This window comes from Schistocerca nitens, chromosome 10 (assembly GCF_023898315.1).
Source record: "Schistocerca nitens isolate TAMUIC-IGC-003100 chromosome 10, iqSchNite1.1, whole genome shotgun sequence".
In the NCBI taxonomy this organism is placed as follows: Eukaryota; Metazoa; Arthropoda; class Insecta; order Orthoptera; family Acrididae; genus Schistocerca; species Schistocerca nitens.
In genome coordinates, this window is record NC_064623.1 from 175340699 (window position 1) to 175354572 (window position 13874).

The window sequence follows — 13874 nt, forward strand, 5'->3', positions numbered from 1 at the left end:
TGAAGAAAATAATGTCCATTTTTTCCTTTCATATCCTGAATTAAACTCTGAAATATGACTGTTAAAAATCCATAAATATTTACAAGAAAAGAAATATATTACAAAGCATCACTATAATGCTGTGCAGAAGCCAAATAAAATGCAGTAAAAATTCCAAGCAAAATCTGCTATCTGCTACTCACATAAATAAATAACCAAGTGAAAGAGTGTGAAAATGAAATGAGCTGTTAAACACTGCATTATTAAGGGTAAAACACAAACAAAGTTTTTGTAGTAGCCAACTGCTAAGCTGAAAATTACTATCAGAATCATTGACTGTATGTCCTGTTAACAGACGTGATTGAAGAGACACTCTTTCTTCAAGTCAGTTTAACAAAACATACCAGATGCATAAATTTTAGCAGTTTGATGGGCTGTCATATGTTGTTGTTGCTAGTTCATATACAATGCACATTTAAATCATTGAAAATCCACATAAAAGAAAAGAATTGCCAACTTTTTCCACAAATCAACACAAGAAAAAATGGAATAACATGAATGATTTCATTCTGTAAAATGTGCTTCAACAAGCATAAAAGATCATTGCCATTTTTATGAAATGTTGTATGACAGCTGATTTCTTGAAAGAAGGAAAACTGTCGTAATCAGAGTCACAAATTAAAATATTTTGCAGTAATATGTTGTTAGTGTAATGTTTAAACATTAAAAGATGGTATACGAAACAGAATTTGAACGTGAGTTCTAAGTAATGCAAAATGACTCTGTACTGCATTTCTGCAATTAATCAATAATAAAGAGCACAGTCTGAGGATAAGAAAACTCCAGCCATGAAGCTGCCATCAAGTATCTCCATACTCCCAGACTGTGAAGAATTTCATCTAACAAGCCCTTAGATAACACAAACTTTACTGCTGCCAGCACAATCATGAATATAGAAACTGCAGTAGAAACGAAAATGCTGAGAAATAAGGAACTTACGTAATGTGAAACACATTACAATAAACTTACTTTACTAGCAGTTAGATAGTGTGCAATCCTCCTGAGGAAAATTTGAACTTTCTTTACGTGCTTTGATAATAAAGTATGCTTTTAAAGCAACAGGAATGGAAGTAATATAGCAATATATGCTGCCAATGCAAAATTCAGGTTATATATTTAAGGAATTCCTTTTACGAAGGTATAACTGATACAATTTAAATACACGTAAGCATTAGTAAGTATGCCAACTACGAAAGTAAAATGGAAAGACGATGGAATAAAAACCTCAAATCTGAAAATTTACGCACAAAGGAAGAACAGATTTGAGCTTTCAAAAACAGTTTGTCATAATTTACGTGTTACTTATAACCACCACCGCCAAAACCACTGTCACCAGTACCACCACCTCGTGAGACGCCGCTGCCACCGCCTGGTGACTTAGGAAGCACAAGTGACTGTGCTGCAGGTGACAAAAAGGAGGGGTGTGTGAAATGGTGGCTGGAACACAAGTCATTCCAGAAATACCAGGGACAGGACAGGTTAGTTGGCACCGTCGGCACTGTCGTACAGTGCCTCTGCGGATGCACCTACACCCACTCGCATTCCTGAGCCCGTACCTATTGCGTGCAGGGCCGTGCGCTTCTCCAGGTCGGGCGCGCTCCGGCTCCAGCGCTTCTGGCCGTCGACGACGCGCGAGATGATCTGGCCGCGCTCCCGCTGGTGGCACGTGCTGGGACCCCACGTCTTACCCTTCACCCCGTCGGCTGGGACTGGAGACAAGCCAACACGAGGACCTGTACTTTGTCTGGAGGTGAAGAGAATGGATACTGGGGGCTCTGCTCATTAAAGGACTGTGGGTATGTGCCTCAGTTCACAGTTACTCACAATATTCCGTCGACAACACTGTACACGGAGCGTGTGATGAAATAATGGTGGAACAGTGGTGCCTCCGTGCATCTGACTGAATGTGAATCTCACCCAAAACTGAGAATGGAGACTGAAATGCTGCAATAAGAAACTGATGAAATCAAGACTGACAGGAGTGACATCTGTCATGTGTTGTATGGCAACTTCTATCACATTACAGAAACTATTTTACAAATAAAGAAGACTGACCACTCGATTAGTGAATTTCAGTCACACGATTGAAATGTGTGTGTAATGACCACCCAGAACAAAACAGCAACATGGAACCATTCTGCAGAAGTCTGTGTGCGTGCACCACTGAATGGAAAAAAGAGAAATGATGAGAATTTTAAATATTTTGCACCAGCTAGTGAACTGTGTGACTGGATCATCTTTTCAACTAAAACTACATGCTTATACATGTGAGAGCTGCCAATAGAATACCATTATTTGAGTTTGTTGGAAAAATATAGCCAAATCTGAGAAGGAAATATACTTTTGAAGTAATTGTCTATTCAAATATATTAGCAGCCAATAAAATTTCACTACCTATTTAACTTAACTGCAATAGAGCAGTGAACAAAGGTCTCAGAAAATTCTACTACATATTTTAGAACCAATTCAACACACACTTGAGCAAATAAATGTTCTAACCTTTAAGGCTGAGGTTCAACAGAAGACATTAAATTATGACTGAAGGCATCGTAAACTGCTGTTCACCTCGTGAAAAACAAAACTGGTAAAACTGCACAACTAATATGGAGACAATTAACTTTTCATACATGGCCAGAGATCACAAGGGGGTCAGCAGTATAGAATTCCATATGGAAACTGCAGGTAATTGCAACATGAACAGTTAATGGCTATTGCGAAATAATAGGTGGGTAACAGGCTGAACTTATGAGCACAGTCTATATGTTTCAGTGTGTGAACATCTATGAAGTCATCCAATGTACCAATAAAAAGAGAAAAACTGCAAAGAACTAATCCATACATTCAAGTTAATGAGAATCACTGCCAAATAAAAGATGAATTCATTAGACTGCAACTTCTGTTATTCAGTTTGTCACACTGTTGGACACAAACGGTGATGTTTTCTTTCCATTATAATTGTAAAGCTAATTTAAACTGTCACTCTTTTCTAGTCCATGGAAAAAACAACAGTCTCTCATCAATATGGAAATATTGTTTGAAGCATCAAAAGCTATGACTGACCTAAGACAACTGTTTCAGTTCATACATATTTGAAATTCTGTGAAAGACTATGAGGCTCCATACTAAATTTCCACCAGGATGAAGTGGCATTACATTAAAAGACAAGCAAGAAGAGAGAATTGTACAAAAGCAACTGAGTGAGGCACACTGCTATACAGCAAACAGAAATAACAAATGATAACAACAACAAAATTCAACTATATACTGGTGCACTTGTGCAGAATCCTACAAGAGCAAGAGATACTGCAGCACTGTAAAAATGTAAAAACAAATCAAATTAATAATAGCAAAAAAATAATGTTTCATGCATAACAAGCGGTCTACTACAGCATGCCCTTTTGAAAAACATTTCTTTTACTTCAAATACTTATTTTATTCTAAATCTTTGATTGAATCAATAAGTTTATATAGATCAACAAAACTAAATTAATGTAATTAAGCAACAAAATTTGTTGGAAATTAATACTGTTGAACAGTAACTGATCATAATGAACTATATGTCTGGCTTAATACAAATGTTATTTGTGTTTCAGGAGCAATCTTAGACTCATCTCCTAAAGTTAGAGACAGCAAACACATAACAACCAAGTTATGGTGTATCTTGTTAAATGGCAAAAAATTTGATGATGTGACCATATCCGGTTCAGTTAGTGTACATGTATCCCACTTTCATTAGAAACGTCATCTTTTGTGATAGTTTAGGCCTCTAAAAGTACATACAGAATACAGAACTACAGTGGGTTAAATCCTAGAAGTACTGCATACTTCAAGTAGTTTTTAAGTAGTGTTACTGCACTTACTCAGTTCCACTCAAATCAAGTTCATCAGACGTGAGACAACAGTTTCCAGTATTTTCAAAGTGTGACAGTGAAAAGTATGTATACAGATTCCATAATTACACAATTGGGGGATGAAACACTCAGAATACAAGCTCCACGGAAACTACAACAGAATATAAAAGTATCAATTTAGTGCAGTGTTAAATCATTTTTTCACCACATTGGCATTATTTTCCTTTTGTTCTCTTACTACAAGTCCCTGAGTGTTTATCTCTAACGCTTCTGACACTATACAAAAAGGCAGCTGTGTCCTAGAGCAAAAATTCTACGTGGAATTTCAAAGGCAGAGATACAATAGTTTGCAGAGGAGTGCAATTGCAGTTATGTCCAAAATTGTCTGATTCTTTCACATAAATTTCTGTAACAAATTTTGAACATCAGACAATTACAGCTCAGTTCTTTGCGCCCCCCCCCCCCCCACTCTCTCTCTGCGCGTGTGTGTGTGTGTGTTTATTCATTTTACGTTTGTCAGATTAGCTTTCTCCCCTCTCCCATCAACCAGGGAAAGAGAAACGGACAGATTTCAGATCCTGGAGTCTTTTATAATGATAGTGGAACTGTCGTTTTTCATGCCTGTAGGTAGACCCATCATGTATACTAGACATCATTTTTGTCTGTTCTTTTGTCACATTTCCTGAAATTTCAGTTTGTTTTGTTCATCCAATCTATTTTTTCATGCTTCCTCCTAAAATATATATTTTTTTCCTTGTGATTCCAATTTCTTTGTTTTACTTTCAAGCATCCATCCCAAACTTTCTTGACAACACCAGATGGAATTGTGACATAAAAGGAAACAACAAAACTCCATACAAATCAGCCTAGTAATATACAGACCAACACAAATTACTGATGCTTGGCTTTTTGTTTTTTTTTTCTTTGTGTTCCATTCTCATGCCTGCTATGATAATGGACTACCACCATCAGAATCCTGCAATTTTGTGGAGAAATGGGGGCACTGTTTTGGAGGAGTAGCCAAGTGAAGTGCCACCCAACTAAAAACTTAATTCCATTGAGGACTCAGCTTCCTATGGAGTCAATGAGACTGTGATGGAGAAAACTGAGTATACAACAATGTGTGACAAACACAATTGAGGAACTTAACTGCTGATTGTGCAGTCAAGCAAAATTGTCCTTCAACACTTTTACACTCAGAAAGTATAGTGTTGTTGGTTTTTATAACTGCTAGCTACTTTCAAATGAGAGCACCAGAAGGAAAGAATTGTGAGAGACAGGTTCTATAAGCTGATCAGATTTATTGATTTGTTTTCCGTTGACTAGTCACAAACAACCAAAACTGTTCAATTCTGTGACATAGAAACAGTTTGAAATAAGAAAACAATACAAACATACCTAGCTTATCTTAAAGCCAACAACGAAAAGATGCGACAAATGAGTGCTAATGATTCTGCTTATTTTCTGACTATGTGAAGTCTTCACTGAAGGGGGTAAGTAACTCCCCAGTCCTTCTATTATCAAAATTATTATCCCAGTCTCTGAGCTCACTTACAAAGGAGCTTAACATAAAAAGGTAGGGAGTGCCACAAAAGAGTGCTTTTGCTGACAGACTGGTTGCTTTTTCTAGAGTTCACAATGTCGGTTTGTCCATTAGCAAAGCAATGATTCCAAATTCAAATCCTTCTTATTAATCCTCTGGCTTTGCAGGGAAATGAAATATTCACCTTAAGATGCACATTCTGACACCAAGATGATTATATTTCCCTATTCCTGCTTACAGTGCATGTAAGCAACTTGTTTGCAACAAAATACCACTTGCATAAACTTTTTTTTTAATGAATAGCAATTCTCATCTGATGCAAAATTTATCAACAGTTGTTATTACGTTGGTGATTGTACCAGTACTGAGTCTGTCTTCTGTATCTGAGATAGTCATCAGTTATTTCCTTCTCCATATCAAGTTGAATGGTGCACAATTTTCACATGGTCCAATGAAAAACCATCAGTTTCTGTGTCTCAGAGTTTTTATCAGAGCTTTTATTTACTTAATATTTACTCTTGTTATTCTACTCTTCCATCAAGCTGCTAACCTTATAGTCCATTATGCCTGAAAGTCTGTATCTGTAAGATAGATATATCCTCCTATTAACACATAATCATGTTTATTCATGCTCCTTGTGTTCTGAAGATCTTTGTAGGGGGTTTTCTGTGTCTTACTTCTAATATTCTTCTGGTGTACCGCTAATGCTTAGCTATCTGGCCACCTCTGTGTGATCTTTGAAGCTTGTGACTCTGTTTCACATGTCACTTTTTATTTACTTCTTTCTTGTGTACTACTGAATAAATACCTTCTTTGACCTAAGTCTTTTAAAAAAATTATAATAGCTTTTCACTGTATGTTATATCTCAAAATATGACAGGTAAGCAGTTCTGACAAAAGATATCCTGACAATGACTTCTCACAGTAATAATTCAAAAGTTTTAATACGATGGTAATGTAAAGTCAGCTAGTGACGTCACAGAACATTTACTAAAATGGTAAATTTTTTGCCTATATTTCAACATGTGTCCAATCCTTTAGCAAAATAAGACTGCAGTTTGTGAATTTGAATTACATAAAAGCCAACCCAATGTGTTGTAGGCCTGAATAATATGTGCATTTTGTCATTCACTATACAAATAAATTGGTGTATGACAGCATTCACATTGAAAATCAAATGATGAACTGCTATGCACAGTGTCAGATATGCTTCATGTTGTACCAAACAGCTGTATCCTATTAAAAAGTAGGAGAAAAATATCTGTGAACTTTGATAGTTTCATACTATGATCTTCAAATCAAAATTAAACATGCTTTCAGATGCTCAGTTAATTTGTAGACTCAGTGAAGTTGTGGACAGGCTAATCCATTTAGGGTCAATTAATTGAAAACCAGGCATGCACAGTTGGCGCATTTCCTAAAATTCTCACTCCAAGGCACTTTATATAAAATTAACACATTGGGAGCAAGAAGTTTGTCAGTCTCTAATATTATGAACAGTGTCAGACAAAGCTGATAGGCTCAACTACTGCAACTGATGGACTCAACTATTGCAATTGATAAACTAACTTACATTTTATTCTGAGAAACTATCAGACAAGCACTTCATGGGCACATTTAACTAAACAAAAAAATATATGTGATCTACTGAGTGAGTTGAGTTTTGAGATCTGTCATCCTGAAGTTCAGCATTAATTATCAGCATTTCTTGACATTGTGGTTGTAGAGTGTAAAGTAAGTCTTACAGGAGATGTTTATTTTCAGTGTCTGTCAAAAATTATGATAGTTTGATTGAAGAATAGTTTCATCTGAACAACTGAGATCACATTTCACTTCAGTAATTATATCAGCATTTTGCGTGTAGAACATGATTGACATCAGTGGAGTTCCAAAGCTACAACAGTGTGAGGCGATGCAGGGTTGAAGGTGCTGTCTAGCAATGATTTTAAACCACTAACAGCCCTCAATTTTATCAGTTTAACTGTACCATAGATTTGTTTGCATTGATAGTGTAGCTGTTTGGCACTTGTTTCCTCACATCCATGGCAGCTTGTTGTGACATGAGGCCTGCTAATGTAAACAATGGATCCCTCTTTAATTTTTATACCGTGAATCATTTTAACTGGACATAATCTCACACATAGCATGAATTTATTTGATTTACCTACCACAATAGTTGCTTAGGAATCCCTGTCCCACAATAGTTCTGTTTTATCACTTAAATAATTTTAAATGATTATTTCTTTTGTGATCCAGCTGTTGACATCAGTGGGTATTAAAGCAGAGGTCCTCGGTTCCATCCCCAGTGACCAACTTAGATTTAATACCAAATGACAAGCTGTTTTAGTGAAATAAGCTGCAACATTGACACACAATATGCCACAATGGTGTAAAACTGAATAGTTGCCTGGACACATTATTAACTGGTTGTCATTGTCAGAAGTTTGTGGTAACAGCTGTCTCACAGCATCACTAACATAAATTAAGAGAATGACACAAAAGTAGTGGATGGGTCTTTTTTTTTTTTTTTTTCATTTCAGAAGAAACTGGATCTATCCATATTCCCCTTCAGGAATTTTAAGCTGTTTTACCAACAAATTTTGTTGTAACCAAAGAAACTTGACACCCTATACAAAGCCGATTCTACTTACGTGCAATTGCTCGAAGCCTCGGAATGCTGGGCGATCCAGGTGGACTGTTTGGACTTGAAGGGTTTCGAGGTTTACGGTCCAGTGCCGTGTGCTGCACAGTGATGGTGTGCCGGAAACCTAACAGCAGTCAAAATACGTAAAATATATTTTTGTTCTAAAAGAAGAACCGAAAATATGGCACGCAGGTTAGCATATTATTTAAACTAATACTTTAACTTATATGCAACGTTATACTGTTGCAGTGAAATAAGTCAACCAGGAATGCATGTGCCACTTTTCATTTTTAATTTCACTACCTAACGAATTTGGTACACAAGTACCTATCGTAATGCTGTTGGAATGCTGAAAAAGTAAATTTAAAAAAGAATGACAAAGAAGACAGCCAAGTTTATAAAAGGAAAATCATTATGATAACAAATGGAGCATTGTGCAGCTTCTGTAAAAGGAGAAAATGCACTGATGTAGACAAGGAATATAAAAAAACTCTTAACACACAAATTAAATTAACCAATAGCAGCTCTTTTAGGTTATGAAGAAGAAACTGCTGATTGGAGCAGAAAAGCCACAATACTGTACATGGTATATAAGGCCCATGCGAGTGGGGGAAACAAGGTAGGTGGGTGCTTATGAAACTGTCCTACATCTCCAGACGTTTTTTTCTGGGTCATAAATCATCTAACAGGTTTGCTGCAACCCACAATGAACTCTCTTGTACCAACCTCCTCATCTCAGAGTAGAACCTGCACCCTACATCCTAATTTATTTGTTGGATATATTCAAATCTCTGCCTTCTCCTACAGTTTTACCCTCTACAGTACCCTCTAGTACCATAGGAGTTGTTCCCCAGTATCTTAACAAATGTCTGATCATCCTGTCCCTTTTTCATGTCAGTGTTTTCCTTAAGTTTCTTCACACTTCTGCAGAGAACCTCCTCATCCTTTATCTTATTGGTACACTTAATTTTCTATATCACCAGATCTCATAATGTTTCGATTCCCTTTTTCCTGGAGTCTGTGCGTCACTAGCGTACATTCTCAGAAATTTCTTCCCGCAATTAAGGCCTATGTTTGACACTAGTAGACTCCTTTTGATCAGGAATTCTCTCTTCACCTGTGGTAGTATACTTTTTGTGTCTCCCTTGCTTCATCTGTTGTACATTACTTTGCTTAAAAGGTAGGTTAGCGGAATTCCTTCGCATTTTGCTAATCTCATTTCTGCTATTTCTTTTTACTCTTGTGGTTCTTCATTTTACTCTCAGCCCACATTCTGTACTCATTAGACTCTTCAATCAATCCATTCAACACATCCTGGAATTATTCTTCACTTTCCCTGAGTATAGTTATGTCAACAGTGAATATTGCCATTGATATACTTTCACCCTAATTTAAATCCAGTCCTCAACATTTCTTGGTTTTTGTCATTGCTTCTTCAATGTACAGACTGTCTTACACCATTTTCAATCTGAGCACTTTATTCTTGGTCTTCCAGTGTTACTGTCCTTTCACGGTTCTTGTACATATTGTATAATTCCAGTCTTTCCCTATAGCCTATTCCTGTTTTTCTCAGAATTTCTACCATCTGCCACCATTTCACATCGCCAAACAGTTTTTCTAGATCAACAAATCCTATGCCACGGTCTTGATGATTTCTTCAGTCTTGCCTCCATTATCAAACACAACGTTAAGTATTGCCTCTCTGGTGCTTTTACCCTTTCACAATCCAAACTGATCATTGTCTAACAGATACTCAATTTTCTTTTCTATCCTTTGGTAAAATATTCTTGTTAGGAACTTGGGTGCATGAGCTACTGAGCTGATTGTACAATAGTTGTTGGACTTACCTGCCTTTGCTCTCTTTGGAATTGTCGGATGATATTTTTCAAAAAGTCCGACAGTATGTTTCCAGTCTCAGAGTCTATACGACATCCCGATTTGAGTAGGCATATTTGAGTAGCCATTTAATTGCCATTTTCCCCAACGGTTTTAGAAATTCCGAAGAAATGTTTTCTACACCTCTGTTTTATTTGATTTAAAATTTTCCCTGTCTTCCAAATCTATCCCCATTTCCTTCTTCTTTCATGTTGCTGCAGTTCATAGTGTATTCTTTCCACTTATTTACTCTCTTATCTGAGTTTAACAGGGAGATCATTATTAATGTTGCTGTCTTTGCTTTTAACTTTGTCTTGTTAAAGCTGAATCTGTTTTCTGAGAATCATTACTATTTTGATTTCTTTACATGTTCCCTCCAGCCACTTTGCCTCTGCTTCCCTACAACTCCTGTTGATTTCCATTCCTAAGAGACTTACACTGTTGTATTTTTATCTTTTCCTGGACGTTTTAGAACTTCCTTCTATCGTTAATTGATTTAAATGCTACTTCTGTTGCCCAAGATTTCTTTGGTGTTATCTTCCTTGTTCCTGTGTTTATCTGTACAACTACTGTGACTGCCTTTTTAGACATGTCCATTTCTCTTCAACTGAACTGACTGCTGTGGTATCCATTATCACTGTACTTACAGCCTTTGAGAACTTGCAATGGACCTCATCATTCTTCAGTACATCAGTATCTCACTTCTTCCCACATTGGCTCTTCTGGATGATTCACTTAAACATCCATCCAATTGTGATCTGAGTCTATATCTGCTCCTGGGTGTGTCTTAAAATCCAATTTTGGCATCTCATTTCACTGTGATTACAAACAGACAAAATACTACACTCCAGTAATAGCACAAGCACACCCTGGTAGTGACAGAAGTGAGGGAAGAGAATAAAATCAATACCCAGGCAGAAGCAAATAATGGAAGGAGTATAGGCAATCACTCTGCTCAGTTGAAGCACTGAAGGCAGAAAGACGTATAATCAAGACTGAACTTTTATAAAAGCTTTTCATAACACCCTTCTCATAGCTAATAGACTAAATAACACACAAAGAGCTCTGAGATAACACAGCTGCATGAGTGAAAATAAATGAAAATGCATGTGTGTGTGTGTGTGTGTGTGTGTGTGTGTGTGTGTGTGTGTGTGTGTGTGTGTGTGTTCACTCAGGGAAAGAATATTGTCCAAAAGCTTAGCTATGAATTCAGTCTTGTTTATGTGCCAATCCACCACTTAATACCTCAACTACATCTGGATCTACAAATATATTCCACAAGCCACCATATGGTGCATGGCAGAGGGTACTCTGCACCATTACTAGTCATTTCCTTTCCTGTTCCCAAGAAAATAGAGCAAGGGAGAAACAACTGTCTACATGCTTCTGTACAAGCCTCAATATCTCTCACTTTTATGGTCCTTAAGCAGTATAATCTTTCTGCAGTCAGCTTCATGTGCCGGTTCTGTAACTTTTCTCAGTAGTGTTACTTGAAAAGAATGTCACCTTCTTTCCAAGAATTCTCATTTGAGTTCCCAGAGCAGGTCCATAATAATTACATTTTTATCTAACCTATCAGTAATAAATCTAGCAAATTGTCTCTGAATTGCTTCAATGTCTTCCTTTAATCTGAACTAGTTAGGATTCCAAACACTCAAGCAGTTGGTTGCACTAACGTTCTACATGCTCTCTCCTTCACAAATAAACCACACTTTCCTAAAATTCTGCTAATAAACCAACATTGACCATTCACCTTCCCTACTACAATCCTCAAATATTTGCACTATTTCACATCGCTCAGCAACATTACACCTAGATATTTAATCAACTTGACTGTGTCAACTAGCACACTAACAACGCTGTATTCAAACATATGGGTTTGTTTTTCCTACTCACTTGCATTAACAAACATTTTTTACACTAGTTGGTATTCATCACACCAACTAGAAATTTTGTCTAAAACATCTTGTATCATCCTACAGCTACTCAACAATGACACCTCCCATGTACCACAGCATCATCAGAAAACAGTTGCAGATTGCTGTTCACACCCTGTCCATCTAATCATTGATGTATATAGAGAATAATAGCAGTCCTACCACACTTCCCCATGGCGCTCCTGATGATAGCCTTGTCTCCGACGAATACTCTCCATCAAGGAGAACAACTGGGTTATCTGAATTAAGAAGTCTTCCAACCACTCACATACCTAGGAACCTATTCTGTATGCTCATTCACAGTCTGCATTGGGGCACCATGTCAATTATTTTCCAAAATCTGGGAATGTGGAATCCACCTGTTGCCCTTCATCCATGGATCGCAGGTAGACAGAGTTTTTCCGTCTCAAGGAAATTTATTATATTCAAATTGAGAGTATGTTTATGAAATCTGTAGCACATCGATTTAATGATATTGGTGTGCATTCTTTTACCCTTCTTATATGAAGGGCTTATTTCAATAGTGATACAAGTCCAGTAAAAATGCAGTAAATGAAGCAGGCAAAAGGGAATACAAACGTCTAAAAAATGAGAACGACAGAAAGTGCAAAATGGCTAAGCACGGATGGCTAGAGGACAAATGTAAGGATGTAGAGGCTTGTCTCACTAGGGGTAAGATAGATACTGCCTACAGGAAAATTAAAGAGACCTTTGGAGAGAAGAAAACCACTTGTATGAATATCAAGTGCTCAGATGGCAACCCAGTTCTAAGCAAAGAAGGGAAGGCAGAAAGGTGGAAGGAGTATATAGAGGGTTTATACAAGGGCGATGTACTTGAGGACAATATTATGGAAATGGAAGAGGATGTAGATGAAGATGAAATGGGAGATAAGATACTGCGTGAAGAGTTTGACAGAGCACTGAAAGACCTGAGTCGAAACAAGGCCCCGGGAGTAGACAACATTCCATTAGAACTACTGATGGCCTTGGGAGAGCCAGTCATGACAAAACTCTACCATCTGGTGAGCAAGATGTATGAGACAGGCGAAATACCCACAGACTTCACGAAGAATATAATAATGCCAATACCAAAGAAAGCAGGTGTTGACAGATGTGAAAATTACCGAACTATCAGTTTAATAAGTCACAGCTGCAAAATACTAACGCGAATTCTTTACAGACGAATGGAAAAACTGGTAGAAGCGGACCTCGGGGAAGATCAGTTTGGATTCCGTAGAAATGTTGGAACACGTGAGGCAATACTAACGTTACGACTTATCTTAGAAGAAAGATTAAGAAAAGGCAAACCTACGTTTCTAGCATTTGTAGACTTAGAGAAAGCTTTTGACAACGTTAACTGGAATACTCTCTTTCAAATTCTGAAGGTGGCAGGGGTAAAATACAGGGAGCGAAAGGCTATTTACAATTTGTACAGGAACCAGATGGCAGTTATAAGAGTTGAGGGGCATGAAAGGGAAGCAGTGGTTGGGAAAGGAGTGAGACAGGGTTGTAGCCTCTCCCCGATGTTATTCAATCTGTATATTGAGCAAGCAGTAAAGGAAACAAAAGAAAAATTCGGAGTAGGTATTAAAATTCATGGAGAAGAAGTAAAAACTTTGAGGTTTGCCGATGACATTGTAATTCTGTCAGAGACAGCAAAGGACTTGGAAGAGCAGTTGAACGGAATGGACAGTGTCTTGAAAGGAGGATATAAGATGAACATCAACAAAAGCAAAACGAGGATAATGGAATGTAGTCAAATTAAATCGGGTGATGCTGAGGGGATTAGATTAGGAAATGAGACACTTAAAGTAGTAAAGGAGTTTTGCTATTTACGGAGTAAAATAACTGATGATGGTCGAAGTAGAGAGGATATAAAATGTAGACTGGCAATGGCAAGGAAATCGTTTCTGAAGAAGAGAAATTTGTTAACATCGAGTATAGATTTAAGTGTCAGGAAGTCGTTTCTGAAAGTATTTGTATGG

At 37.3% G+C, this 13874-nt stretch overlaps 1 protein-coding gene across 1 annotated transcript in view; it reads right to left on the reverse strand.

Moving 5' to 3' along the window:
* LOC126210657 (mitogen-activated protein kinase kinase kinase 10-like) overlaps positions 1 to 13874 on the reverse strand; it is a 696141-nt gene that overhangs the window by 90901 nt on the left and 591366 nt on the right. The window contains exons 6-7 of the mRNA XM_049939988.1: positions 8085 to 8201; positions 1596 to 1748 (exon numbers count right to left, since the gene is read on the reverse strand). Coding sequence (XP_049795945.1) covers positions 1596 to 1748; positions 8085 to 8201 — 270 coding nt within the window. The remainder of the gene's footprint in view (positions 1 to 1595; positions 1749 to 8084; positions 8202 to 13874) is intronic.